The sequence below is a fragment of the Beta vulgaris genome, chromosome 4 (genome assembly GCF_026745355.1).
Source record: "Beta vulgaris subsp. vulgaris cultivar EL10 chromosome 4, EL10.2, whole genome shotgun sequence".
Lineage (NCBI taxonomy): Eukaryota > Viridiplantae > Streptophyta > Magnoliopsida > Caryophyllales > Amaranthaceae > Beta > Beta vulgaris.
In genome coordinates this window covers 15,088,379-15,115,319 of record NC_079205.1, presented here as the reverse complement: position 1 = coordinate 15,115,319, position 26,941 = coordinate 15,088,379, and the positions used below count along the sequence as shown (strand labels likewise).

Sequence of the window (26,941 nt, the reverse complement as noted above, 5' to 3'; positions counted from 1 at the left end):
GCATTGAGCAATGAAAAACAGCAGAAACAGCAAAAGGTTGCACAGTAATCTAGTGTCTAAACTATTGTCCTTCATCTCTCACTCCTACATCATTGTGATTGTTCCTTAAACATTGTCCTCATTTAGTTATCTTCCTAGTCAGTAACATACAATCATACTTTTGATAGCAGATTACCTGAAAAACAACCATCACTCTCCTAAATCTCTTGCATTCCAACAAAAACTATAAAAATAATAATAATAATTATCCAGCAAATGATCATACTGTGCATTTCCTAAAATCAAGAAAAATCAAACGTTACAACAATCAAACTAACCGAAATCACTCAAAACTTTCAGCGATTGAAATTTCATTTATAAAAATTACAATGAAATCTCCAAATTTCGTTGACAGAGACGATGCTTACAGAAACTCAAGGTTCAAACTTATTCTATACATATCTAAGGTCAGTAACATTCTGGTTTAGTTGACCTCTGCTGCAGAATTTCGTTGACAGAGACGAGGCTTGGGAATTATCTTGCAAATAACAACCCTTTACCACGCAACATTTATCTTGCAAATAACTACGATTACAATTATCTTGCAATTACATTGTTATTAGTTTAGTTCCAAATAACAACCAATCAAACAATGAACCAATCAAAATTTGAATTTCCTAATAAACTTTTGATAATACAAACCAATCAAAGTTGCAATTTCAGAATTAAAGAACGATTTTTTTGCATCAATAATTCGAATTGATGAAAGTCACATAGAAAGAAATACCAGCAGGATTCATCTATAATTCGAATTCAATGAAATTCGTACCAGCAACATTAATCCATCAATCGAATTATAATTGAGTAAAATTCTGATAAAAAGAATACCTACTTGTTGAGAGAAATAAGGGATTGGAATCCTTCCTTAGAGCAGCGAAATTTCAAGGAAATTGGATCTTACTGGAATTAATTGGAGTCGTTCAAATTTCGAACGTGAAACTCGATCTTGTTCGCCTGAATTTTCAGAGAATGTGGAGTTCTAAACGTGGGAAGGAGTTGGAGTGAATTAGGGTTTTGTTTTTTCTTCCTAGTTTAGCGTTACCTCCTTTAGTGGTGGGAGTTGTGAAATTTTTTTATTTTAGGCGCGGCTTTTTTGTTCACAAAATATTGGAAACTAGCAACGCTTTGTTAAAAGTGCTCCAATTTATTCCATCAATTCTTGGAGTCAACACTTTTTTTTAACAAGTGTTGCTATTTAAGCACTCCTAAAGGCTATTTTCTAGTAGTGTTTCTTGCTCTCTAAGATTCCATTGAAGTAATAGTTTATATATAATTTTATTAATTATTAGCTTGTTTACGATTTAAATTATTGTTTTATATGCAATATGAATTTCGGCTATCATATATATGATTATAATAAATTTCAGATTTATTATATTAAGTTTATTTCAGTTTTTATCATGAAATTTATAGTTTTTAGGGTTTTAATCACTAGAAACTATATTTATAAAGTATAAATCATGAGATTTGGTTAGTATATAATTTTATATGTATTAAATATATTTTCAGAAGATTTATTAAATTTTATAATGCTGTAATTCAGAAAATAAGTATTTTAAGGGTTTTAAATGATTTTTAATCACTAGAATAGTTGTACTATACTAGGGATTAAAAATAACGAAAGTTTGGTATAAAAAGATTTTAAAACACGTTTAAGGGGTTTTGTCGTTTTAAAGTTGCTGTAAATTTTTAGTTCGAGATATTTATTTCATTATTTTATTTTCTAGGCGGAGATTTCGTAGTAGGAGACTTTTAGCGAGTAAAAGTGGCCTACCAATTTGTTTATACAAGGTACGTACATCATCTACGTGCTATATGATTTAGAAGCATGCTCTAAGAATGTTTTATTTATTAGTATCATGTATAGGACTCTATTTGTTCATATATATGATTACTGGAATTGTTTTACATGTTATTTGCTGTGTGCTACATGTAAACTAGAAGTATTTATGATTATAAATGTTTGTATGGAAGTTTAATTTGATGCAAGCAGGATAAGTCAAGTTTATTTATTAATTCGTGAGTGAATTAATGTAAGTTAGATTGAATCATGTTTTACATGGATTCTTGAGTATTATTATTATCTTATAAGAACCGTGGATCTTATTTGGTAAGTCACAATTATACCTATATAAAGGTAAAGTTTATTGTTGGCTAGGTTCAACAAGCAAGTTAGTAAAGTATAAAAAGAAGTTAAAGGAGTCTTGATTGATGAGTTGTGATCACTTGTTAATCCAAAGATAAAAAGAGTTTCTGTTATGACTGTTTGAGTATTAGTTATGTGTTGCTTGTTTGTTGTTCAACACAAGTAATAAAATATATTCAACGTAAAGTGAAACGAGAATAGGTTATAGACTTTAGACTGGTGCACGTCTAGAGTTGGACACTAAGGGTTGGAGTACATGGTGGTAGCCCATGGCTTTTCTAGGAATGGATTGATCACCATCCCTCTTTCAGTTCAAAGGTTCCTCGATATCGCAGGTCATTTTGGAATATGTGGTAGCTCCCATATCTCCTATTTTAGATAAGTCAACTCGTCCAATAACTATTCCATTTAAAGAAGAAATAAAGTTTAGAGTCTAGTTCAGTAAAAGTTTCTGCAGATTATTATATGTTATATTATTATTTATCCTGCAAGTTTATTTTTGTAGTATCATGTTTAGGATTATTTATGCTGATATGTAGTACTCAGCTTTGCTGATTACGTGCTTGTTGTGTTTGTGATCATGGCTTTGCCTATTGATCCTGTGGTGATCCTTGGGGGAGCAGAGTCAAGACAGCGTTGACATTACAGGTTCGCAGATGCATCTCATTGGGAATCTGGAATGGAGAGACTCTTGTATTATTAGTTTCATTTAAGTTGTTTTCATAGGAACTTATGTTTTTAGACAATAGTTTTAAGTTGGTGTGTTTTAGTTTCTGACATTGTTTTTGGTTTCCTAAGTTTTAATAAAGTTGTTTTAGAAAGTTGTTTTCCGCTGCAAAATTCTGAGTAAGCCGAAACGTTATCACACGGGCGATAATGCCTGGGTAATTCTCTAAGGTTTATTATAAAAGTATTTTCCAAGAAAAGAGAATTATCGGGGTGTTATATTATTGAGGTTTCTTTGTAAATGCTATTTCTTTGTAAATTAAAGGTGAATGATTTTTAACTGTTCACAACTGTCATCCAAAAATTTGATCGATGATTTAATAATTTCTTTTCAGCGACTTTAGTATAGTTCTTTAACAATTATAAATGTTAGTAAACCATATTGTTTGAACTTTGTAAATATGAAATATTATGTTATCACGATATAATACTAAGGGTGCGTTCTGTTCAACTTAAAAAATTAAGTTTCAGGTCCAATAAGTTCAGATAAGTTCAGATAAGTTCAGATATGTTCAGATAAGTTGCAATAAGGTCTAATAAGGGCAATAAGTTCCAACAAGGTCTAATAAGGTTCAATAAGTTCCAATCAGGTGCAATAAGTTCCAATCAGGTCTAATAAGGTCCAATAAGTTCCAATCAGGCCTAATAAGGTCCAATAAGGTCCATATAGTCAATGTTTAATAAACATTTGTATTATTGTCCATTATTTTGTTATTCATAATTTCATATCACTATTAGCTAATTATGTTATTATTAGAATTTTAATTAAAGGGAGGAGTTAATGCTATCTACTTACCTTCACATTAATGAAAGTGAAGTGGGAATTTTTTATATGTGCCAATTTTAACTTGTTAGCAATAAATGTTAATTAACTTTTGATTTTCTACTAGTGTTTTATAAAAGCAAAACAAGACTATTAGATATATTAGTGGTGAAAGTTATGCATAAGCAAATATATAAATAGTAATTTTTTTTGTTAAATTAATTATCATAAGAGATAATTAATAATCATTATTTTTCAAAGGACGAATTATAATAAATATTACTCCATAAAAAATTTGAGGGATAGTATTTACGTTAGTGGTAATATTTATGTTATTCATGGTCAATGTTTTTGTCTAATAAGGTCAAATAAGTTTCAATCAGGTCCAATAAGGTCTAATAAGTTTCAATCAGGTTCAATAAGGTCTAATAAGTTTCAATCAGGGCCAATAAGGTCTAATAAGTTTCAATAAGGTCAATAAGTACCAATAAGGTCCAATAAGTTCCAATAAGTTGAATCAGGACCAATCAGGTTTAATAAGTTCCAATAAGTTCAGTTCAGGTTCAATAAGTTCAGTTCAGATAAGGTCCAATAAGTTCAGGGCCAATAAGTTGAATAGAACGCACCCTAACTTGTTTGGTTGAAGATTCTAATGATTTCGTGAATTGATTGTGTCAATCTAGTTTGTCAAGCTATTAATGGCATTGCATATTCTATTTTTGACCTACTCATATGGCAAGTTTCATTGATTTCTCATTTTTTTCAATTTTTTATAAGAAGAAAGACATGTGGACACAACACCTCTTCCTTTGGCTTATATAATAGAGATTATATCTATACTAATATATTAAAAGGCGTTTCTAAACGTGGAACGGTGCCATGTGGCGCTCTCCCTAAAGCATGTATTTTAGAAATTGCATGGCACAAGGTTTGATCACATGACCTCAAGGTTATATATTAAAGTCTTAACCACTAGACCAAGTGATATTTAGTGTTACTACTCTAAAGTATACTATTAATAAATGAAAATTTTCCTTACCCGGGGCATAGCCCGGGCCTAATAACTAGTTTTAGTATTAAAATATGGAATTACCTCTACTAAATACATAAACTTCATATCATTACGATATTTTAGGATATCGTACATAAGACGCGGTGCACCAACTAGTTTCACCAATATTTTTTTTTTTTGAAAGAAAGTTTCACCAATATTTGCATTAGTCATTCACAGTAGTTTTTGCTTTTATCGCGCACGGTCCAACAACCACTTAAAAAAAAAAAAAAAGGAGGAAGTATGAACTGAGATTTCTCGGTTTACTCGGCTTGCTTGGTTTCTGCAACAAGTTTCTCGTAAATTAAACGGCGGTGAAGAACGACAGTCGACAGCCATGGCGCATCGGCTACTCCGAGATCTGGAAGCGGACGGGTGGGAGCGTTCCGACTTCCCCATCATCTGCGAATCTTGCCTCGGTGACAACCCCTACGTTCGCATGGTAAGTTTTCCATCTGCGCTTTAAATCTTTTCAGTTACTCGTTTATTTTTGCTCTTTAAAACCCTATTTTCCTTCTGCTATGATTGGGTTTTTTTTCCCATGTTGATACAAATTGTTGGTTGCATAAGGAAACAAATCAATAATCAATGTGTTTTTTTGTAAGAATCTACAAGTTAATTAATTGGTTGTAGCGTAAGATCCTTGAATTTGTGTGGTTTTCATTTACAACGAAAGCACTGTGTTCTGAGATGGTAAATGTTGTTAGAGAGAATACGAGCTGCATTAAGATGATAAGTTTGTAGTTAAGTGTATCTTCATTCATTCATTGCAATTTTCTGTTCAGGAAGTTCTTCTATTGAATGGTCAATTTCATTGTGAATCCTAGAATCTTTGTTTATGAGCTTTGTATATTAAGCTCAAATCAGGACAAATGCCTAAATCAGAACCGTTTCTGAACAAATGTTCAAAACAATTTTTGATGGTATTATTCAGCAACAACAATAGTATATTTACTACAAACAGTATTATACTTCCTCCGTATCAAAAATATGTTACACTTTGACTTTCACATTTGTCGATACAATACTTTGAACATTAATAATTTAATTTGTGTATTAGTAAAAATTATAAGAAGTTAATATTATGAAAGTATCCATTAAGACAAATCCAACAACATATCATATAATAACGGTTGATTTTTTTTTAAAAGTAAAAAATGCATGGTCAAATGTAGTAGGTGAATAGTGCAATTTTGAAAGTGTAACATCTATTTTGTTATGGAGGAAGTATATAAAAAAAAGGTAGTATATGAAAACCCGACATGTTATAGGACCTGTACAGGTATACTAATACTATGAGGGTGATATTTTTTGTTTATTGGTTAAATATATAACACTTTTTTTTTATTAGATATACTTTTTTTTATGATCTAAACAAAATTGTATACAACAGTTTTGAATTGGTCAATGCTCCTCAATTTCAATTACTTTGTTTGGTTGACATATGAAAACATGGAAGTAGAAGTATTTGAAGTTTATTGGTTGGAAAAAAATATGTCAGTTTTTCTAGCAAATATTACCAAACAACTTATATTGTACTTCCTTGGAAATGGAAATACATGGGAAAAATACTATTCAGCCAAAATAAGCACTGAGATTAAAAAGAATTTTCGTGTAGTTGCTCCTAAATGTTTTAATGTTTATGGAGGTGTGGGTTTGGCTCAGGGTTACCTAATTCGCCCCTACCCCCCACGAATCATGTTTCGATTCGTCCGTTCCGAAACGCAATTCGTTCGCGCACCAAATCGGTAGGGAACGCGAGTTAGATCGTTAAAATTGGCGTTCCAAACGGTGGGTAAAGATTTCGAGATTTAGGGTTTGAATAAACCCTAATTTTGTTAATTGAAGGAGAAACATAACAAAATTTGTGCTTTAATTATGGGGCTTTTGATAGGAATTTAAAATCGAGTTGATTGAAGTGTTTAGGGTTACCTATTCTCCTTCGGTTGTCTTCTCCGGTTGTCTTCTCCGGTTGTCTTCTCCTCATCTGGTGGCTGCGGTGGTTGTGGGCGCCTTGAGGTGTTTTTGTTTTTTTTTTTTATGGGTAGGCAAGAGGTTGAAGATGAATGTTCATCTTCATCAACTTTTATTAGGCAATGCAATGAGTGTTTTGGTTGATAGAGACTTGGTGGTTCACTGGCTCGTTGATATTAGAGAAAGTGGAAATGAATGAGTGAGGAAAATGAAGGGTGAGGATTAGTCTAGAGAATGTTACTATATACTCACCATTCATTTTCCTCACCATTCACTGTATTAAGATTTTTTTTAGGGAATTGGGGTACATGGGAAAAATAAGAACAATAACTTACTATTTCAAGTTTCAACCTTTCTTCCTTTCCCCATAATTAAAGAGCCACGTTTTGGGTTAATTATCATTTGTTTTTGTGGCATTGTAATTGATTCTCAAACTTCTTTTTATTATTGATTTTATTACGTATTTTTTATTATTGATTTTATTTTTTTATAATTATTAGTGCGTATTATGTTCCATCGAATTATGTTCCTAAAATCCGTTCCGAAAAAAAATCCCATCACGATCCAAATTCTTTCGACTAGCGAATCGCGTTCCCGTTCCCGTTCCGCGATCCAAGACGATCCGCGAATTAGGTAACCCTGGTTTGGCTGGAGAGATCAATCAAAACTTGTTCTTGAATAAAATATAAGACAGTATTTTCTGTTCATCTAGGTGATTGGAGAGACGGTTTTCAGCAGAAAATAGGTACTTGAGAACGTGAATCCTAGACAGTATGGAGAATTATAAATGTTTTTTTTTTTCTTATGCTTTGTAACACAAGAACGAGCAGCTGATGTCTACACCTTTTGGAGCTTCATAGATCCACCTATACAGCATACTGGATTTATAAGTTGAGGAGGTTTTCTCTGATTGTTTTACTGTATCTTGAGTAACGCTAAGTCGGGGTGTTTTTTTTTAAAGTAACTTTTTGGGAATGGGATAGCGTTTTTTATTCTATTTTCTTGTTGAGCTTCCTGATAATCATATTATTAACAATGTGAAGGTATATCTGTGAACTCGCCGACTATTATGGTAGTGAAACCACTTATTCTCTCTGAGTGCCTATCATCTCGAAGTCTTTTTTAATCTAAACTAGGACACTAATGCAATGGATATGAATTATTTTATTGTACTGCTCAATTTATGATGGGAATATCCAAATTTGATTGTCTACATTGTGCAGACTAAAGCAGAATATGATAAGGAATGTAAGATCTGCACAAGGCCTTTCACTGTTTTCCGTTGGAGACCAGGTCGAGATGCAAGATATAAGAAATCAGAGATTTGCCAGACATGCAGTAAATTGAAAAATGTGTGTCAAGTGTGTCTATTGGATCTTGAGTATGGTTTGCCAGTCCAGGTCCGAGACACTGCTCTTAGCATCAATACCCATGATTCTATTCCCAAGAGTGATGTAAATAAGGAATATTTTGCAGAGGAACATGACCGTAAGGTATGTGTTTTTTCCGTTGCTTGTGTGTTTCAATCTTGAAAAATAGTTTGTATGACGCATAGATGGTCACTAGGTTCATAAAATGCATGGGTCAGAGACTGTTATATACGACAATCGTACTCTTTCACCACTTGATCATAGTTTTCCGAGAAATTTAACCATGGAACCTGGTCATAGCTGTATGTGGAAACTAAATGGTTATACAGAGAGGGAGAATGGTGGCTTAGGGCAATTGTCGAAATTGCGGTCACATGTGGCTTGGTGCTATACTCCTTTATTTTTTTTCTGTCATGACCTTGTTATGCGCATTGGTAAAATAACGCAAGGCCCTTTGTGGCATGACTGGTCCTAGTGCCAAGGAACAAGGAAAGAAGTGAAGGTGCATGCTTCATGCTTGTATGTTTGTAATTGCTCAAAAAATTTCAATCAACAAACGGAAAAATATCCCTTTTCTTTTTACGTTTAAATTTATTAGAAAGAAATTCAGACTGTTCATTGTCTTGCCTCACTTCTGGTCAGAAAAGCATTATGATTGGCTTGTATGAAAAATTGGGGTTTTAGTAGGTTGTAGATCTCGTGACATGTCCATTTCCAAACCAACTTATAACCCATCTCTTCCTCATTCTTGTCGTGCTCCAACAATCTTTCTCACGCTTCTAAAAGAATAGAAGAGAAAGGGAGTGGAATTAATGGAGACATTGATGAGAGATTATATCAGACGAAAACATGATGGACAAGATTAAAAGAATAAAAAGAAAAAAAGAAGAAGTGCAATCTGGAGAGGCAAAATCAAAATGTAGAAGATGGGCTGAGAGAGAGAGACAGAGAGGGAGGGAGGAAAATCGTAAGTACATAACTCGCCTGGAGAGTCAATTCTTTCAATTTGGGTATTATAAGTGTAAAACCTTCATTGCTTGTGAAATCTGCTTCAGTTTGGGTGTCATTGTTGCAACTGTCTCTTCAATGTGAGATTAATTAACATAGCAAGAAGTGGAGATGATGGTTGTTATATGCTCTTTTTTCCCCCCTTCTTTTTGACCCTTCTTTTAGTTTCATAACCACAGCCCTATTGCATGAGGCAGCAAAAGAAGTAAAAGCCTTATCTTGAGGTTGCTTGAAGACGTATATATTGATGAGGGCGATCAAACACAAAGGTTGTAATTAGATATATATGTCTTGGTAAATAAAGGAAAGCACACTAAGAAGATATAAAATCCATGATGCTTAATCTATAATTCACTTGCAGAAAAAATTTGGTCAGTAACTCTGCTAACATTATAACTAAAGAAACCATATTTTGTAGAGGTTAGGTGCAACCATAAGCGCCTGTTTCACCTTGCTACACCAAGAGAGGTGTGATGTAAAGAAGCCATTCTCCTTGTATCGAGGGACAAACATTGGAGTGGAACTGCCGGTAGAGGGGTTTGTGTTTTCTCCTTTTGGTTTTGGGGGAGGGTACATATGGCTACTAGGGGAAAGAGCTTTGAACTAGCCTACATTTATTAGATACTTTCTTATATTCTTTACACATGCTACTCACTGGGAAGTATTTTGTGATTTTCTATTGAAAAAAGGAACATCCGGTTGATGAGTGGTTTAAGTTTGAACAAACCCTCCTCAGCATCTAGAGCACTAGGTACGAAGGTGCTTCTTATGCCTCAGCCCCCCTTGACAAGTTTCTGAGTGCTATGCTTTTCTCACCTCATGAACATATAGTTTTTTTAAATTGTGATATCAAAGAAAGAAAAGAAAGGAATGAAGTAAATACTTCGAGAAGGGGTAGTCACCACCACACCTTCTACCTAGTTGGTGCGCAACTAGAAGCTTCTTGCTGGAAATAGAAACCGAGAACTAATTCAAATGTATGGACTTGCTAGGTACATCTCTACTTCCTTCTTCTGCTTTTTCTTTCCCCTCTTCATTCACAATCCTCTTTTCTCATCTTTTTCTGGTTCTAGATCCATTACTGCCTCCGGTCTTCTCTTCCTTTTCGTTCAGTTATCACATGTCATTCTGATAGCTTAGCAATTATAAAATGAAAGACATTCCCCTCTCTTTCCCTTTCTTGTCTTTGAAGTAAGAGCAGGAGGCAGTGCTGTAGGGAAGGTATAGTTTGTTTACTTTTTTTTGCAAAAGGACGGGAAACATTACCCATTCCACTTTTATTAGCATGCCAATTCCTGTATGGAAGGCTCTCTCTCTCCCTTTTTTTCTTTTTTCCTTTTTGAATTTTAATGATCAGCAATGGCACAGCAATAGATGTTGTTCCTTTGCTCTTTCCTTTTTGAATATCAAGTTCATTGGTCAGCGATGTGTTTTTGTTGGAGATTATTTATAGTTGATCTGTAAAATTATAAAAAAATTGCATTTATGGATAAAAGTGCTGGTTTATTTGATGCATGTGCCTCAGCCCTCATCCCTCAGCCATCGGAACCCTCTTTGCCTAGGCACGCCTGGTGCTTTTGAATTGTAAGATGAACGATAATCCCTGTAAATTTATGGTTGCATTTTAAGATGGGCTGTCTGCCATCATAAACTGGATCCTTTTAGGTGAACAGAGAAGTGGATTTTTCTAGTTGTTTATGGAATATACTATATATGGTACTAGGTAGTGGACATTTCTCCCCTCGTGCTATTCAGGAATCACTTGATTTTGAGCGCATTGTCATGCATTTCTCTTTCTTGTAGTTGGTTTTCCTATGTTGCAGTTTCACAAATGCAGAACCCTAAAATGTCATCTTCTAATTCTTATAACTCTATAGAATTATTTGAACTTCTGCAGAGGGAAGTATAGAGTACCAGATGGCCGAATTTTTGATTTGTTGAAACTTAGTTCTCTAATGTAGTCTAATGCTCTCATTGTTGATGACTTCATTGCTAGCAGCTAACATCAAGCTAAAGGATTAACTATCTTTGATTGAAAAATCTCATTTTTCCCTTTGGAATAAATAGGTTACTTGAGTTATTGAATTTTTACACCAACTAGTTACAACTTCTCCCATTTTATTATTCAATGAGATTTATATCTCATTTTTGTGTAATGATCAAAATGTTATTGAAATTGTTGCTCTTGTTCTGAAAAGTAAAATCTTTATGTTCTTATTTAGGCTAGAGCTGGTTTGGATTATGATTCCTCTTATGGAAAGGTGCGGGCTAATGACACAATTTTGAAGCTTCAGAGAACAACACCATATTATAAAAGAAACAGAGCTCATGTTTGCAGTTTCTATATAAGAGGTGAATGTACAAGAGGTGCTGAGTGTCCTTACAGGCATGAGATGCCCGTCACTGGGGAGCTATCCCAACAAAATATCAAAGATCGTTACTATGGGTTAGTAAAAGTCTCTCTTCTATTCCTCTGTACTTTTTTTTACTGTTATGTACATTCTTTGATGGTGCTTTTTTTCGTCACTTTTGTTATAATTTGATACTGTTAGTTACGTTCTTTGATGTTGCTGATGCTCGTCACCTTTTTTTATAAATAATATTACCCTGATCTTCCTATACTTGTCAACAGAGTGAATGATCCAGTTGCAATGAAGCTCCTTAACAAGGCTGGTGAAATGCAGACACTTGAGCCTCCAGAGGATGAGAGCATCAAGACACTGTATGTTGGTGGGCTTGATGCCAGAATTACTGAGCAAGACCTGAGGGATAATTTCTATGCTCATGGTGAAATTGAATCCATACGGATGGTTCTCCAGCGAGCTTGCGCTTTTGTAACCTACACCACTCGAGAAGCTGCAGAGAAGTCTGCAGAAGAGCTCTCAAACAAGCTTGTCATAAAGGGTCTGAGGCTGAAACTAATGTGGGGTAGACCTCAACAACCCAAGCCTGAGACAGATGGTGCTGAACAAGCAAAACAACAGGCTGCAGTAGCACACAGTGGGATGCTTCCTAGAGCACTTATATCTCAGCAACAGAGTCAACTTCATCCACCTGGCACAAGTCAGGATCAGATCCCTCCACCAATGCCGTATTTTAATATTCCACCCCCACCTCAGCAGGAGAGGACCTTCTACCCATCAATGGATCCCCAACGGATGGGTGCTCTCGTCTCATCACAAGATGAATCCTCGAATGGTCCATCGGGTTCCGGGGAGAACAAAACCGGGTCTGCAAAGCAGCCGCAAGGCCACCAATCATATGGCTACCAGGGTATGCCACCTCCCCCAGGTCACTATCAACAACCATTATATCCACCTTATGGTTATATGCCGCCACTGCCTCAGTACCAGCACTACCCTCCTGCTCAATACCCCCACCACCAACCTGCAGCCAGTCACCAACCTCCACAAGCATCCCAACAACAGCAGCAGCAGCAACAGCAACAGCAGCATCAGTAGTATTCGCATCCTGTATTATCAGGGGTTTCTCAAAATTACTATGTACTTTAATGTATGCTTGGGATTTTGTATTCCCTTCTGAAAATTTTCTCATATATGGCAATGCATTTCAAATATAGGATCTCTTTTTACGCATTTCCAATCTTGTCATGAAAACGGAATCAATCTTCTGCGACAGCAAATCCAGTTATTTAGAAAGCATGTGCTTAATCTGGTTTCATCCTGGTTAGCAGCGCAGCCAGGTCCAGAGAAATCAAATTAAAATCAAACCTGCACTTATGGTTCTTCTTTGTATATTAGCTATATTGCAATTTAATGGTCTTTTTAATAATACGGGTTGGTTTAAATCAAACCTTTCGAGAAATAGAAGTAATGTTCGACTATGTTGCACAAACATTCCGTTGCATTTAGGTGTAGTGTACTGTCCTGTGTCGACATGTATTGACACATGACACAAGTTTGATGTGTCTTGAACTCTTCAACTGACTAGAAACTACTGCTGGGACTCAAAGAGTTAAAGTTACCCCTTTTTGTTCAACTTTAAAAGAGCAAAGAGTAAGATATGATTGTATTGATAGAACAAGGACACAAGGTGAACAATCAGTTACTATCTTCCCCTCTTTCAAGAGGTGGGAGCTTTCCTAAGGTAAAGCTATCACTTACAATTTCTCAATACATTTTCCATTCCAACAGCCTCTATACATTACATCCTGGCTAGTGATTTCTTCTCCACTCAGCTACATATTAGACTTGGTGTGGGCACTTGAAGACTCAGTTCCCATTTATCCTCTCTATCACACTGATAAGACCTTGAGTACCAAGCTTTCCGTCACCATTAGCAACCATTCCCGAAAACAGCTGCTTAGTCAATGATGCACCGGGCATAACCACCACCTTATCTTCCTTCACCTCCTCGACGAAATTTACTCCCATACCCATGTCCTTGACCATGTACTCAGCAAACCCACCTGGCTTGAAATCCCCATCCATCATCCTTCGTCCAAAAAGCTCCATGACCTTAGAACCAGCTGCCCCTCCTCGCACCGCTTCCATCCAATGACTCCGTTCCAACCCTGCTTTCCTAGCAAACACCAACCCTTCACTCAAACCAAGCAAATTTGCACCCACCACAATCTGATTAGCTATCTTACAGCTCTGCCCTCTACCAGGACCCCCCATATAAGTCACTTTACTACCCATGAGTCGCAACAATGGTGACAACCAGTCCACAATTTCCCTATCTCCACCAGCAAAAATAGTCAAACTACCATTCTTAGCACCTATATCACCCCCAGAAACAGGAGCATCAACTGTCCAGCAGTTCTTTTCGCGAGCAGCCACAAAAATCTCTGCAGCTAAATCCGGATGACTACTGGTATGATCTACTATCACACCGTTGGCGCTTAGTCCAGATAAAACTCCTGTGTCTTTGGCTAAGATAATTTGTTGCACATCATGTGGGTGTCCCAACATGGTGAAGACTATGTCAGAAGACTTGGCTACATCAGCAGGAGTGGCAGCAAGCTGAGCACCAAGAGAAATGAGTGGGGCTGCTTTTGAAGGGGTGCGAGCGTAGATGGTAAGAGTGTAGCCAGCTGAGAGGAGGCGTGAAGCCATTGCAGACCCCATCACACCTATGCCTATCCAACCAATTCTTATGTTGGATGGTGTTATTGGAGCAGGATATGGATTGGGAGTGCTCATTTTTGTTTGGAGTTTGTTAAGGGAGAAGATCTGACAAAGAGATTGAGAATTGGTTGAGAATCAGAGATATAGTGTTGGTGGCTGAATGTGCTCAAGAAGTTTGATATGGATTGGGAGTGCTCATTTATGTCTTATTCCTCAAGTATTGAGCAGAGGACTTATTTGTATGATGAGGATGGAAGGAAAGGAGAAATTGTAGGTTGATCTATGAGATGAACAAATTTAGTAAATCAAGTTGCGTTTTTGTAATTAAAATGCAACTAATGGAAAATCTTACAACTCAATCTACCTAGGACTGGCAATCCAGTCCAGATTTGACCCTATTCCGTGATCGGAAGGAAAAAATCTGAGCTGACTCCGACAAAAAAATAATCTGAATCTGGTTATATATATGTAGTATTAACAAATAGAATATGTAATTAAACGTCAAAATGAAACAATTGATAGCAAATAGATTAAGTATTAAGTAGATGAAGTATTAAGTGAAACTTTTTTGTGCACAAGTTTTAATTATCTAGTAATTGGGATGAAAGTTATTAGGATAAAAACTGAAATCCAATTAAAACTAAATTAGCAATTCGGATTGGATTCAGATTGAGTTTTTATGAAAAATCGGATTTTCGAATTAGATTGGATTATTGGAATTTATATTGAAGATTATTGGATCCAAAAATCCAAAATAACTAAATAGTAAATCGGGCCTATATTATTTATGATTGGGCTTAACTAATTTTTTTAAAAGCCCAAATGGTATGCGGCCCTTCGCTTCTCCGAAATTATAAGTCTAACTTACTGTTGTAAAGTTAACTTGTTGTATAGTTGAACATATTGTTATGTTGTTGTTGGATCTTTTATTGTAATGAATTTTATAAGATTGTATGAATAATACAGATATTATCGAACACTGTATTTTGATGCTCGCGCCAAATTTATTTCATTGAAAAAACAAAGTTTAAAAGATTTGGATAATTCACATCGAATCCAATCTAATGTGTGAATATTCAGATTGGGTTGATCTGGACTACAACTTTTAATTTGTTGGATTTAAATTGAAAAATTAAACTCGAGATATTATTTGAATCAGATTGAATTGAGTCCACTCATGGTACACCCAGGGGCATTTTCGTGATTAATTGGGACTTCAGGGGCACGTTCGTAATTTTCTGAGTACTCTCTCTCCTCTTCCTCTTCCTCTTCCTCTTCCTCTTCCTCTTCCTCTTCCTCTTCCTCTTATGCGTATTCTCTTCTTCTGTGTGCTTCGCTGCCATTTTTTCCGGCGATGCTGCCGCTACTTTTGTTGCTGCTCGTTTCCGTCGATAAGGCGTCGTCTTCTTCCAGCGAAAACGATGGCGTTTATTTCTCGCTCTTCTTTCTCGCCAGAATCATGAAATTAAAACTTCCAGATCTGAAATTTCGAAATCAAAATGATTCGAAATTGTTTCACATGTTGCAAGTTATAGGATTTGATGAATATAAGATTGTAATTTTCTCTCTTTTCGTCCTATATTGATAATTTGATTTGCATGTTATTATAATGATAGTTGTTGAGGAGAGAGAAAGTAGTTTGTTCATGGTGAGTGGTGTGGAGCAGTGCTCATTTACATAATTTGTGCTCAATCAAGTTTGCTCATTTTCTTAAATAAGCATTTGTGCTCATTCAAGTTTGCTCATTTTCTTAAATGAGTAGAAATGTTTGCTCATCTGCTCATTTTACTCATTTGCTCATTTGCTCATTTTGCTCATTTGTTTATTTGCCCATTTGCCCATTTTGCTCAATTGGCGAAAATAGCATTGGGTGTATCATGCTCATGGTACACCCAGGTTTACTATAAAGATTCTCGATTGAATTATGCCTAAATACGAACCATACCCCGAAATTTCACCCCTATTTAATAACCCTAAAGTCAAAATCCTAACTTCTTTAAGTAGTTACTTGTTTGAACCTGGATCTGAATTAGTCTTTTATTGTTTATTTAACAAGAGAGGGTACAAGCCCCTGTTCCATAAATAGTTTAGAAATTAAAAGATTCGACAAAAACATGTTGATATACCAAAATACAAGGTGGCATGAATCATGTAATTGATATTTTATCGAGGGCGTGATAAATCATGCCACTCGCGCAACATACATCATAGAACATAAACAACTTCAATTTAAAATTATGTTTTCCTCCCTTCACAAAAAAAAAATCAGTTTTTCTTCCTATTTTCATCCCATCTAATCTAAACTGATCACTAATCGCAGCAATCCCACTTTTACGTCCGAGCTAGGTGCGTATTTTCTACTCTCTACTCCGCTGTTATATTCAATCATAACGGGAAATTTTCACTCGCTCGTTGTTTTTTTCTTTTTCATTTTTGGCACCAAATGTTTTTCTGATCTTCTTAGTTTGATGCACATCTTTTTTGGTCTATACTTATAGTAAGGAAAATCTTTAATATTTCTCCCATTGCAATAAAGCTCCCTTTAATCTAGACAATGTTTCTTTGTTTGGTTTATAGAGACGAAGAATTATACACAATGTAGAAGAAATGTGATCCGAAGTTCTTAGACATGTGATTTTATTTGATAGTCTGATCTTACAGTTTACCGTTTGAATTTTGTTTATGAAGTTTGAATGTGATACCATTACTTCATTACTCATTTTTTTTTTGGGTGAAATATCTCATTACTCTAAAAGTCAACTCTTGTCAAATATGACAATCGACAATAAATCATAACGGGGTGTTTGTTTGGAGAGATAAGGAGTGGGATAAGGGTAGCAAATCCTCCTTTTTCTTTTTTACCTAATTTGAAATTAATTATAATTGAAAGAGTAATATAACGCTTGGGGCTTTCGATATAATCAACTAGAAAATCCCACGATCAGGAGTTTCATATTCTAGGAGCCCAAACTATGTGATTGAATAAATCTTCCTCTATCTGTTGCACATCGAGGGCTCCTTCCCCTTCTTTCAGTTCCGATTCGTATTTTTCATAGAGAAATCTATAATCAAGGATAGAACAAGATCCATTTGCATCATATCTAAGGGATTCCTTAGTTCGGGCCGAAGAAGCAATGTCACTCGATCATTCTGACTGCAATCTTTTTCTGTCGAATAGATTTATACTCTATCAATAACATCTTCAATAAAAAGAACTAAATTTGATTCAATTGATTGTAGATGTAAAATTGATATATGCCGCGATCAAGCTTGATTTGATTTGAATGGATTCTAATTTTTTTTTGTTTTGTTTACACTGCAGTTCCTAAACAATATTCTATACTATTATGGCAAGCACAACTTCTCTGTCTATACTATGTCCCAAATTTTCTCAACAAAAACTCACATTTTGCACCCTCAACAACAACAATCACCATCCCTCAAATAATGGACATATCAACTTCAACCCAAATCTGAAAACTTCAGTCTCAAAACAGTTTATTACCAGCCCAAAACCCCAACTCCTGAAATATAAATACATAAAAAATCAAATAAATTCCATGTTTACTGGCATTGTTGAGGAAATTGGGCAAGTTAAAGAAATGGGTTATGGTGAAGATGGTGGATTTCATCTTAAAGTAAAGGGTAAAATTGTCCTCCAAGATGTGAACCTTGGTGATAGTATTGCAGTTAATGGGACATGTCTAACTGTGACGGAATTTGATACTAAAGCGTCGGAATTTACACTTGGGTTAGCGCCTGAGACACTTAGGAAAACCACATTATTAAAACTCGAACCTGGGTCAATTGTTAATTTGGAAAGAGCCCTTCAGCCTACTACACGGATGGGTGGTCATTTTGTTCAGGTAACTTCTATGTACCTAAATTTAAATTGAAAGTAACCTTTTGTTTGATTGTTGTAAATAGGGGTGAAAGTTATTCGAATAAAATCCAAAATTTAATCCAATCCAATCCAATTCGAATTAATAATTCGGATTGGATTCGGATCGATATTTTTTAAGAAATTGGATTTTCGGATTGGATTGGATTGAAGGTGATTGGATTCAAAAATCCAATATAACCGAATAGTAATATGTCTTGTATTATGTTTCTAGATTGGGCTTAAGTGCTTAACTGATTTTTTTTTTAAAAAAAACTACTCCATAGCCCAATACAAATATCACTTCAACCCTTCCCCTAAAGCACTAATTGCACTTAATTCCTTATTTCCTAAATCTACTAGGTTGCTGTTGTCCTAAATTTATTTCATCGAAAAACTAGAGTTTTTGAAAAATCGAATTTTCGGATCGAATCCAATCTAGAGTATGAAAATTTGGATTGGATTGGAGCGGATTCAAACCCTAATTGGTTTGGATTTGGATTGGAAAATTGAAATCCAAATTTTGTTCAGGTCGGATTGAATTAGGCCCTAATCCAAACCGTACACCGAACTTGCACCCCTAGTTGTAAATACTATATAATGATTTTAGGCCGATGTCGGGAAATTTTAAGGGAACGTGTATAAGAAGATCCTTTTAAAATAGTATATTTTTCACGTGTTGAAGTTATTTGATGCTAGCGAGATTAGTTAATACCATTTATTACAAAATATAAGAGACACTCAATATTTGAGATGGAACTTTGATCGTTGATTACATGCAATTTATGTGGATAAAAACTAAAAAAAAAAATTACTATAGTTTTTTTTTCCAAGACAAATCTAATAGTATAATTTCTATAATTATTATTCATCATATTATAAGAGATTATGTGGTAAAAGCAAATTTTCATAAAATGTGTCTGTCTTGAAAGATAGTATTTACTAATCAGTTTCCAAGACGTGTAAATCTCATCTATAGGACTACATCATTCGACCTTTGTAGTACTCTAGCTAGGTACCCAAAAAAAAAAATAGGAGTTGCAATCATGCTTTACTAAGAGTTCACTCATGGTACACTCAGGGGTATTTTTGTAATAAACTAGAACTTCAGGTGCTCATTTGACACCAAATTTGCTCATATGGGCATTTTGCTCATTTGCTCATTTTGTAATAAAAGTGTTTGCTCATTTTCTTAAATGAGTAGAAATGTTTGGTCATTTGTTCATTTGTTCATTTTGCTCATTTGCTCATTCGCTTATTTTACTCATTTGGAGAAAATAGTCTTGGATGTACCATGAGCATGGTACACCCAGGTGTACTATAAATATTCTCCTTTACTAAGAAAATCTCATAGATACAATTGTTCTTGAAATAGATGATTTTATTTGAAAGATTATGACTAATAATATTGAATCAATACTCATCTAAAATAGCTATGTTAAATAATCACAAAATATTCTTAAATAGTAGACTAATAATAATATTGATTAATAGTAATAACATGTATTGGATCATATATAAACATGGTGATGTAATGATGTTGCCATTGTCTAACTTATGTCAAATATAGGGACACGTTGACGGGATCGGAGAAATTGTATCCCTTATTCCAGAAGGTGATTCTTTGTGGGTGAAGATAAAAACAAGCCCAGAAATACTAAAGTACATTGTACCAAAAGGGTTTATAGCAATTGATGGCACAAGTTTAACTGTAGTGGAAGTGTTTGATGAGGAAGTTTGCTTTAATATTATGTTAGTTTGTTACACTCAGCAAAACGTGGTGATACCACTAAAAAAAGTTGGTCAAAAGGTGAATTTAGAAGTTGATATATTAGGAAAATATGTAGAGAGACTACTCAATTGTGGGCTTCAAGATTCTACTAAACTATCTTAAAATATATCCCATGAGGATTGAGCCTTGAGGAGAGGTGCATGATATAATTTGCATCCTGTATCAGGGACATGGTGTATGATTCAACACTTATTAAGAATATTAGGTTCATTTGTGTAACGCCTATAACAATGTTGTCAAGTTTTAGTTGTATTTGCCATCCTTTTATTCTTAATAAAAATCTAATTTCGTGTTCATGGAAAATGGATTAATAGTTATTATAATAGTAATTGATTTTTACTCAATTTGTTATTCAATAGGTACTTATTTCTATTTACAAAAAAAAGAACTTGCATGGTTATTTTATAAAGCACTAATTTTTACATTTTTATGTGCAATATACAGTATTTCCAAATTAATATTTATTATATTTTTTTTCTCGATTTCGTTGCTTATTCTTTTTTAAAAACGGGTTTTCAACTTTAGAAAAAAAAAGGTAGGACAAAAAAAAATAGTTCGAACGATTCTAATTAATTTGAATATACTTACCTAATGTGGGTGAATATTCTGTTATATAAGTGAAAGGAGGAGCAATAGTTTCCCCTTATGAAATTACAACTATATCCTCAATAATAAGGAATAATAACACCATGCATAATAATCATATACAAAATATTTCAAAATGTATTCTCAATCAACTCAAAAACTTCATCAATTAGTGCATATCAACAATTTTAAGACTCAAGCACAATCAATGCATATTGGACATCACGTTTGGCAAAGAAAATTAAAAATAGAAAGTTACTATGTACTAAATTATACACAATATACAAAATACGGGGTAACATATTGAATAACTACAAGTCTACAATCACAATAATGTTTTATCTAAAAAATATCATTTTCCACTACAAACACTTAAGGAAAAAAAAAGACTTAGGATATCACAACTTTTACGATGAACATAAGTAGTAAAAAAAATTCAAAAAAATGAGTATTACTCACAACTGTAAATACACAATAGTCTTTAAAAGGCAATGCAAAATTACAATAAAAAAATTTCACTTTTGGTTATAAAATGATTATCAATATAAAAATAATGTACATAATGCGAATTGAAGAGAAAAAGACACATAGAATTTTACAAATCAATTAAATTTTTAAAATCGTGAATAATACAAATCACTTTAATTTTCAAAATCGGAAATAAAAGAAAACATTCTTAAAATCACACTTCAAGTGCGTGAAATCATACGTTTCTATGATAATGATTCAATTATAATTATAATCAACCAGTCGATTCTATATTCTTTTATGAACTAGTTTTTGGACCCGTGCATAAAGCACGAGAATTCTTTAGTCTATTAAGTAGTTTTTTTCTGTTCCAAATTTATTAAATGCATAATTATTAGAATACATGCATATAAAGTTGAAAGAATATAAAATGTAAAACGGGAGTATTGGCTGTTGATTTAAAATTTTATGATATTGTATTCAAAACAATTATAAATTGGCTTACTTACAATTCATGTGTTGCACCATTATGATTTATGATACCCATGTTATATCCTTATTAATTATATTGTACAATATGAATCATCTAGAATATCTTATGCTAATGTTGTTTATCATTTTCTTTAATTTACCAACAAAATATCAGAAAAGAATTTAGTACTCACAAATGTAATATATCCATGATATATCCTTACTGTATCATATAATATATTATTTTAATAAAATTTTACTAAAGATGTAATATAATTTAGGGAAATATTTTCAGTATATAGTTTAATGAAATAAAAACATATACCTTGCTTAGGGTAAGTTAATAATAATTTGAAATTGGCTTACAACCCGTGAGTTGAATTGTGGCATATGACTTATTTGTAATAATTAGTATTGATCACGTTGATTAGGGTGAAAATGGCTTACAACCAGTGAGTTGCACAATTATAACTAATGACTTACTGTATGACTTATAACCCGTGAGTTGCATTTTTAAATTTGAAATCCATAACTCATGATCACATCGATTATGGTGATTGAAATATTTTTGTCATTTCAAGTTGTTGGACCTGTTCAAAATGCACGTGATTTTTTTTATAATTTTAAGATTTTAAGACATTTCTTTTGAAAGTGATTTTAGCTCAAGATTCAAAGTTCTTATAGTCATATCATGTATTAAAAAATGTTCAAAACTGATTTTTGACTCATGCGTTATTTAGTGACTAATGTAGTTAATATTATGGTAGAACACATTACCAACCATTATTTTAGAATAAAAACAGATTGAATGTCGCTCTGCTTATAGCTTCATTCAGAAGCTCTGATAAAATCACAATTTGCACCACTATTACACTCAATTATACAACTACTTTCGCTCCCGCTTTATGCAGTTCCATCATTCAACCCCAATCTCTTGTTGTCTTACACTGCCATTGCACTACACCTGCCAACCCACTTGTCACCACCCACATGACCATCGGGGCACTGGGAACTTTGACAGGCGTTATCTATTTAAAAAAGGAGTAGCAGATTTGACAATTAAGGGAATAATTGCACATAAATAAGAATCTTCAATGACCTGTCACAAAAGTCTAATTATATTATTTTCGCTATATTTACTTGTTTTATAGTCTTGTATCATTGTATGTTATGTTGAAAATTAATGTAAATTAATTTTTAATACTCTCTTTGTTCTAGAGTAATCCAAATACTTTTTATTCTCTTTTGTCTCGATCATAATACTATTTGGACTTCCATGGTTGGAATTTCCTTCTACTTAAAGCAACTTATGATTTAATTTTTTTTTTGATTATCTTGCATTATGTGATTTTTTATTTGGTATTCATTTGCTCCTCAATTAATAATTTCAAATCTTATTTTTTATTTATCATTACTTATATCTATTAGAAAGCATCAAATATATTTCTTATTTCATATACCTTGATAATTTTATATAATTGTTATATGTTAATGTTTAACATTGTCACTTTCCGTAAAAAAAAAAGGTTACACAGGAAAATCTAATGAATAAACACAACCCTATTTGTGATTATAAACGTTCTAAAACGTTAAGTTTTTATTTTATTTTTTTTTGTATATGCTGCCACTTTTTAAACCCCCTATAAATGTCATGGTCTAAGTATAGTATTTGAATAAAGTTAGCACGTCAAGTTTATTCTGCTATTGTTTAAACTTATATAGTATGATTAGTAAAATTTCTTAAATTTTTCAACAAAATAATCAACTGATTTCTATAGATTTGAAAATTTCGTGCAATGGAAATAAACCTGGTTATCTTGGTTACATATTAGTTTTGAAATGATTTTTACCATTAGTGATGAAATTGATCTTGAATATTCTATAATCCTAACATCTATTCATTGATATTTAAAGAGTTAGCTTATTTTCTTTCTTCTTTAATCTAGCATAATTTCAAAAAGGATATATTTTGAAATATGTTAACTTTATTTAACTTAGTAGTTGTTGTTGTTTCTTCTAATTGAAATCTATAGAGTTTCCTAGCTTCTAGACCCGTGCAAATAGCATGGAAAATCTTTTGTTTAATCAATATATTTATTTTTCAAATTGATTCGTGCATATTTATAGTTAATAATTACATCAAAGGTTGATAAAAAAAAATAAGATAAAATTTTTATATTACGATATTTTTTTTCCAAAAATCATGGTGTAGATAAGGATGGTCAATTTAAATGGATATTCAATTATCTATTTCACCCAAATTTCTAAAATGGATAAAAGCCCATAGTACATATATGAAAAGTCGGTGCGTGGTGGTCTATTGGATGGAGCTAGTGACACATTAGATTAGATCTGGGTGGTGATATGTCCCATTCATACCCATTTATCCATTGATTTTATATATTTTATATACGTCTTAGCTTTTAGTATAAAAATTCGGAATGTTATAGTAAATCTATATATTCAGAACCTATCTATAAATATAAACGAAAATATCCTTCGATTTCTCGCAATAAACAATAATTTATTAGTTTAAAATCTTCATACATTGAAACATATATGAGTCTAGATCAATTTTTTTTTACTTACTATAAATTGTTCTTGGTTTGTTATGCAAAAGGTTTCTTATAATAATAGGTTTCGATGAATAATATTTCTTCATGTTCACTGCTTGAAAATGGATTGAGAGTTAAAAGCAAATACTATTTTAATGTTTTTAAAATTGGGTAATTTGTTGTCACTAACATAATGCATAGTTGTGAGCATAATTGGATGAAAATTAATTGAGTAGGCGTTGTTTTATGCTTAGGTCGAATAGATAAATAAAAGTTGCTCTATATTTCTTTTTTATATTGTACAATTCTTGCAAGATTGAAGGAATGTTTTATGTTCGAGTATAATAAACATACTAAATCAAGGGGGAAATTTTCATCTGTTAAATTGCTAATGTTCTTTATAGTATATGACTTTATAATTTTTTAAAATCTTGATAATATACTTCACATTTCACACAATAATGTATATATATATATATATATATATATATATATATATATATATATATATATATATATATATATATATATATATATATATATATATATATATATATATATATATATATATATATATATATATATATATACTCAAACTAATTTAATAGGCACCAAAAGAGAGAGAAAAATCTACCTGTAAATATAATTTATGATTTAACAATTTTATGGTTGATATTCTTAATAGTTGGGATGTCTTTAATTAGATTGATGAAAAACATGGTGATTGTTTAAAGTAATGGTAGTAAATTATCATTCAATAACTTATATCACTTTGTCTATGCATATCAATATATGCAAAACTAAAATTAAAACTTTCTAATAGTAAGCCCCAAAATATGGATTATCAAAATTAGATAAAAAAAATATGTTTCACGTTTTGTTACGTTATTAGTTCTATGTTGTTTTTATAATGACCTTATTTTTTCACCAATTCAATAATTGGTTATCATGACGACAAGATTTGATCACATTAAATATTGCAAAAATGGGTCAAGTATGCAAATGGGTCGCGCTTTTATAATATCATCAAGCTCAAACTGGTCCGGTTTAGTGAACCATATCAGTTAATAGAAAATCGGATCAGTTTTCTGTTAATTGATCTAGTTCACTAAATAATCGGATCAGTATATTTGCCATGTTTTGCTTCCCAAAAAATTAACGATTTACAGATTCGATTTTGTTAAAAACAGATCTATTACATTGTGACATATGAGGTTTTTTTCCATTAGTGTTAGCTGGTTAAAGATAGGGCTGTTCAGAGTGCGGTCTGGACCGCACCAAACCGCAACCCAAACCATTTTTTCGCGGTTTGTGGTTTAAAAATTGCGGTTCGTGTTATAATTTCAAGCAAACTGCAATTTGCGATTTGGGTTGGGTTTTAATTTTTGTAAACCAAAACTGCACCGCAAACCGCAATTGTTATCTATTTTGATTTTGTAAAAATACACTTGACAATGTGACATACAAGTAGGGGTGTTCATTTCGGATATTCGATCTGATCCGAAATTTCGGATTGGGAAAAAGCGATTCGGAAAATTTCGGATCGAATATCCGCAATTTTCGGATCAAATCATCGGATATCCGAAAACTAAAAAAACGATATTTCAAAGAAAAAGTTCTTCAAACAAGTTTTTTCGGATCGGATATTTCGGATATCCGATCTTAAAAACGGGTATTTCAAATCGGATATTCGAAAATTTTCCATGTTTCGGATATCCAAAAATGAAAAATGCAGATCCATTTCCGATCCGAAATATCCAAAAACTGAAAAATCGGATCAGATCGACCGAATCATGGATCGGATACTTATGAACGACCCTACATGCAAGTATACACTGGAGAAAGAAGATTGAAATAAAGAATTGTAGGCGTGTCGCGCACCTTACAAAAATAAATAACCTAACTAATCCTCCTAACTATGTAGTAGAGTAATTCAGAGTCGATCCCACAGAGAGAAAGTTGTTCTATGATTAGTCCTTAAATAATGGTAAGACTAAAGGAGGTTAATATCAATGGTCGTCGAATTAACTATACTAATCAATATATAAATAAAAGACTCTACAGTTAAGTATCCCCACTAGCACGAAATAATACAAAATAATTTCTACCCCAAACTAATAAATTAAATGTTCACAAGGAAAAGTACACCCTATAAAGTACCATAGACCTCTCCCGAGTATCTATGGCTTCTCTAATATTACTCCCGTGGAATCATGCAAATTAAAGACATTAAACACGACACTTTAACTTCCTAACAATCCATTCTACCTACTACCGTGAGAACTTCATGCCTTAATTGAAATACTCAAATCCGTCAAAATCCAACTCCCGTTGTGATCAAGACAATGGAATCATAACAATACTAGTTATCCCTAATCTAGTATTGGAATATGCACAATCAATTAAGCAAGAACAATTAACAATTAATATGAGAATTTAAAGAAACAATCATGAATTAAATCATACTAGGGTTTAACTTAACCATAGATAAAAGAAACTACTCTATCATGAATAAATAATGAAACTAAAACTATAAAGAAAACATAATAAAGAAATCAAAAAAGAAACTAATAAAACTCATGAATTAATGAAAAATAATAAAACTAGGGTTTACACTAAAACTAGAGAGAAAAAGAGAGAGAGAAAACTAAACCTAAAACCTAAGAAAATAACGTGAGAGGGGAGGAGGAGAAAGAATGAAAACCTTCTAAATAAATATTCAATAACCTAATATGACTTGGAAAGTAATTTACAAGATAAGGAAAGTCTTAAATAAATCATTAATAGGCGGATTAGTGATCCGCGGTACACGTGGCAGATTCCAGCAGAAACAGTGCAATCTTCCGAAAGGCATAACTCCTTGACTAGAAGTCTCCTCGGGGCGTGCCACCTATCGTTGGAAAGATCTTCAAGTCTAGTTTCCAAATCTGGTGAAATTACTCGATTCTAATAATCACATCAAAAGTTATGATCAGAAGAGTAGACGTGACTCTTTTTCACATTTCTTCTAATGATTTTCCGCT

The 26,941-nt window shown here is 33.1% G+C and overlaps 3 protein-coding genes across 3 annotated transcripts; 2 read left to right on the top strand and 1 right to left on the bottom strand.

Annotated features, from left to right (window-relative positions):
• The first annotated feature begins 4,936 nt into the window (after positions 1 to 4,936).
• LOC104891406 (zinc finger CCCH domain-containing protein 40) lies at positions 4,937 to 12,673 on the top strand. The gene is made up of 4 exons (XM_010677095.4): positions 4,937 to 5,167; positions 7,923 to 8,192; positions 11,300 to 11,523; positions 11,710 to 12,673. The coding sequence occupies exons 1-4, from the start codon at positions 5,063 to 5,065 to the stop codon at positions 12,536 to 12,538; spliced, it is 1,428 nt and encodes a 475-aa protein (XP_010675397.2). The 5' UTR covers positions 4,937 to 5,062; the 3' UTR covers positions 12,539 to 12,673.
• Positions 12,674 to 13,077: 404 nt separating this feature from the next.
• On the bottom strand, positions 13,078 to 14,373 carry LOC104891407 (probable 3-hydroxyisobutyrate dehydrogenase-like 2, mitochondrial). The gene has a single exon (XM_010677096.4). The coding sequence runs from the start codon at positions 14,240 to 14,242 to the stop codon at positions 13,310 to 13,312; it is 933 nt and encodes a 310-aa protein (XP_010675398.2). The 5' UTR covers positions 14,243 to 14,373; the 3' UTR covers positions 13,078 to 13,309.
• A 2,007-nt stretch (positions 14,374 to 16,380) lies between these two features.
• On the top strand, positions 16,381 to 20,123 carry LOC104891408 (riboflavin synthase). Its single transcript, XM_010677097.3, has 3 exons — positions 16,381 to 16,513; positions 17,490 to 18,033; positions 19,618 to 20,123. The coding sequence occupies exons 2-3, from the start codon at positions 17,515 to 17,517 to the stop codon at positions 19,939 to 19,941; spliced, it is 843 nt and encodes a 280-aa protein (XP_010675399.2). The 5' UTR covers positions 16,381 to 16,513; positions 17,490 to 17,514; the 3' UTR covers positions 19,942 to 20,123.
• The last annotated feature ends 6,818 nt before the right edge of the window (positions 20,124 to 26,941 follow it).

What these genes read in the sequence shown, in the direction of transcription:
- LOC104891407 (XM_010677096.4), bottom strand. Translation starts at nt 14,242, where the DNA reads ATGAGCACTCCCAATCCATATCCTGCTCCAATAACACCATCCAACATA.
- LOC104891408 (XM_010677097.3), top strand. Translation starts at nt 17,515, where the DNA reads ATGGCAAGCACAACTTCTCTGTCTATACTATGTCCCAAATTTTCTCAA. An exon ending in TGGGTGGTCATTTTGTTCAG is followed by an intron (nt 18,034 to 19,617) that starts GTAACTTCTATG and finishes TGTCAAATATAG; the next exon opens with GGACACGTTGACGGGATCGG.
- LOC104891406 (XM_010677095.4), top strand. Translation starts at nt 5,063, where the DNA reads ATGGCGCATCGGCTACTCCGAGATCTGGAAGCGGACGGGTGGGAGCGT. An exon ending in ACAACCCCTACGTTCGCATG is followed by an intron (nt 5,168 to 7,922) that starts GTAAGTTTTCCA and finishes TACATTGTGCAG; the next exon opens with ACTAAAGCAGAATATGATAA. An exon ending in CAGAGGAACATGACCGTAAG is followed by an intron (nt 8,193 to 11,299) that starts GTATGTGTTTTT and finishes GTTCTTATTTAG; the next exon opens with GCTAGAGCTGGTTTGGATTA.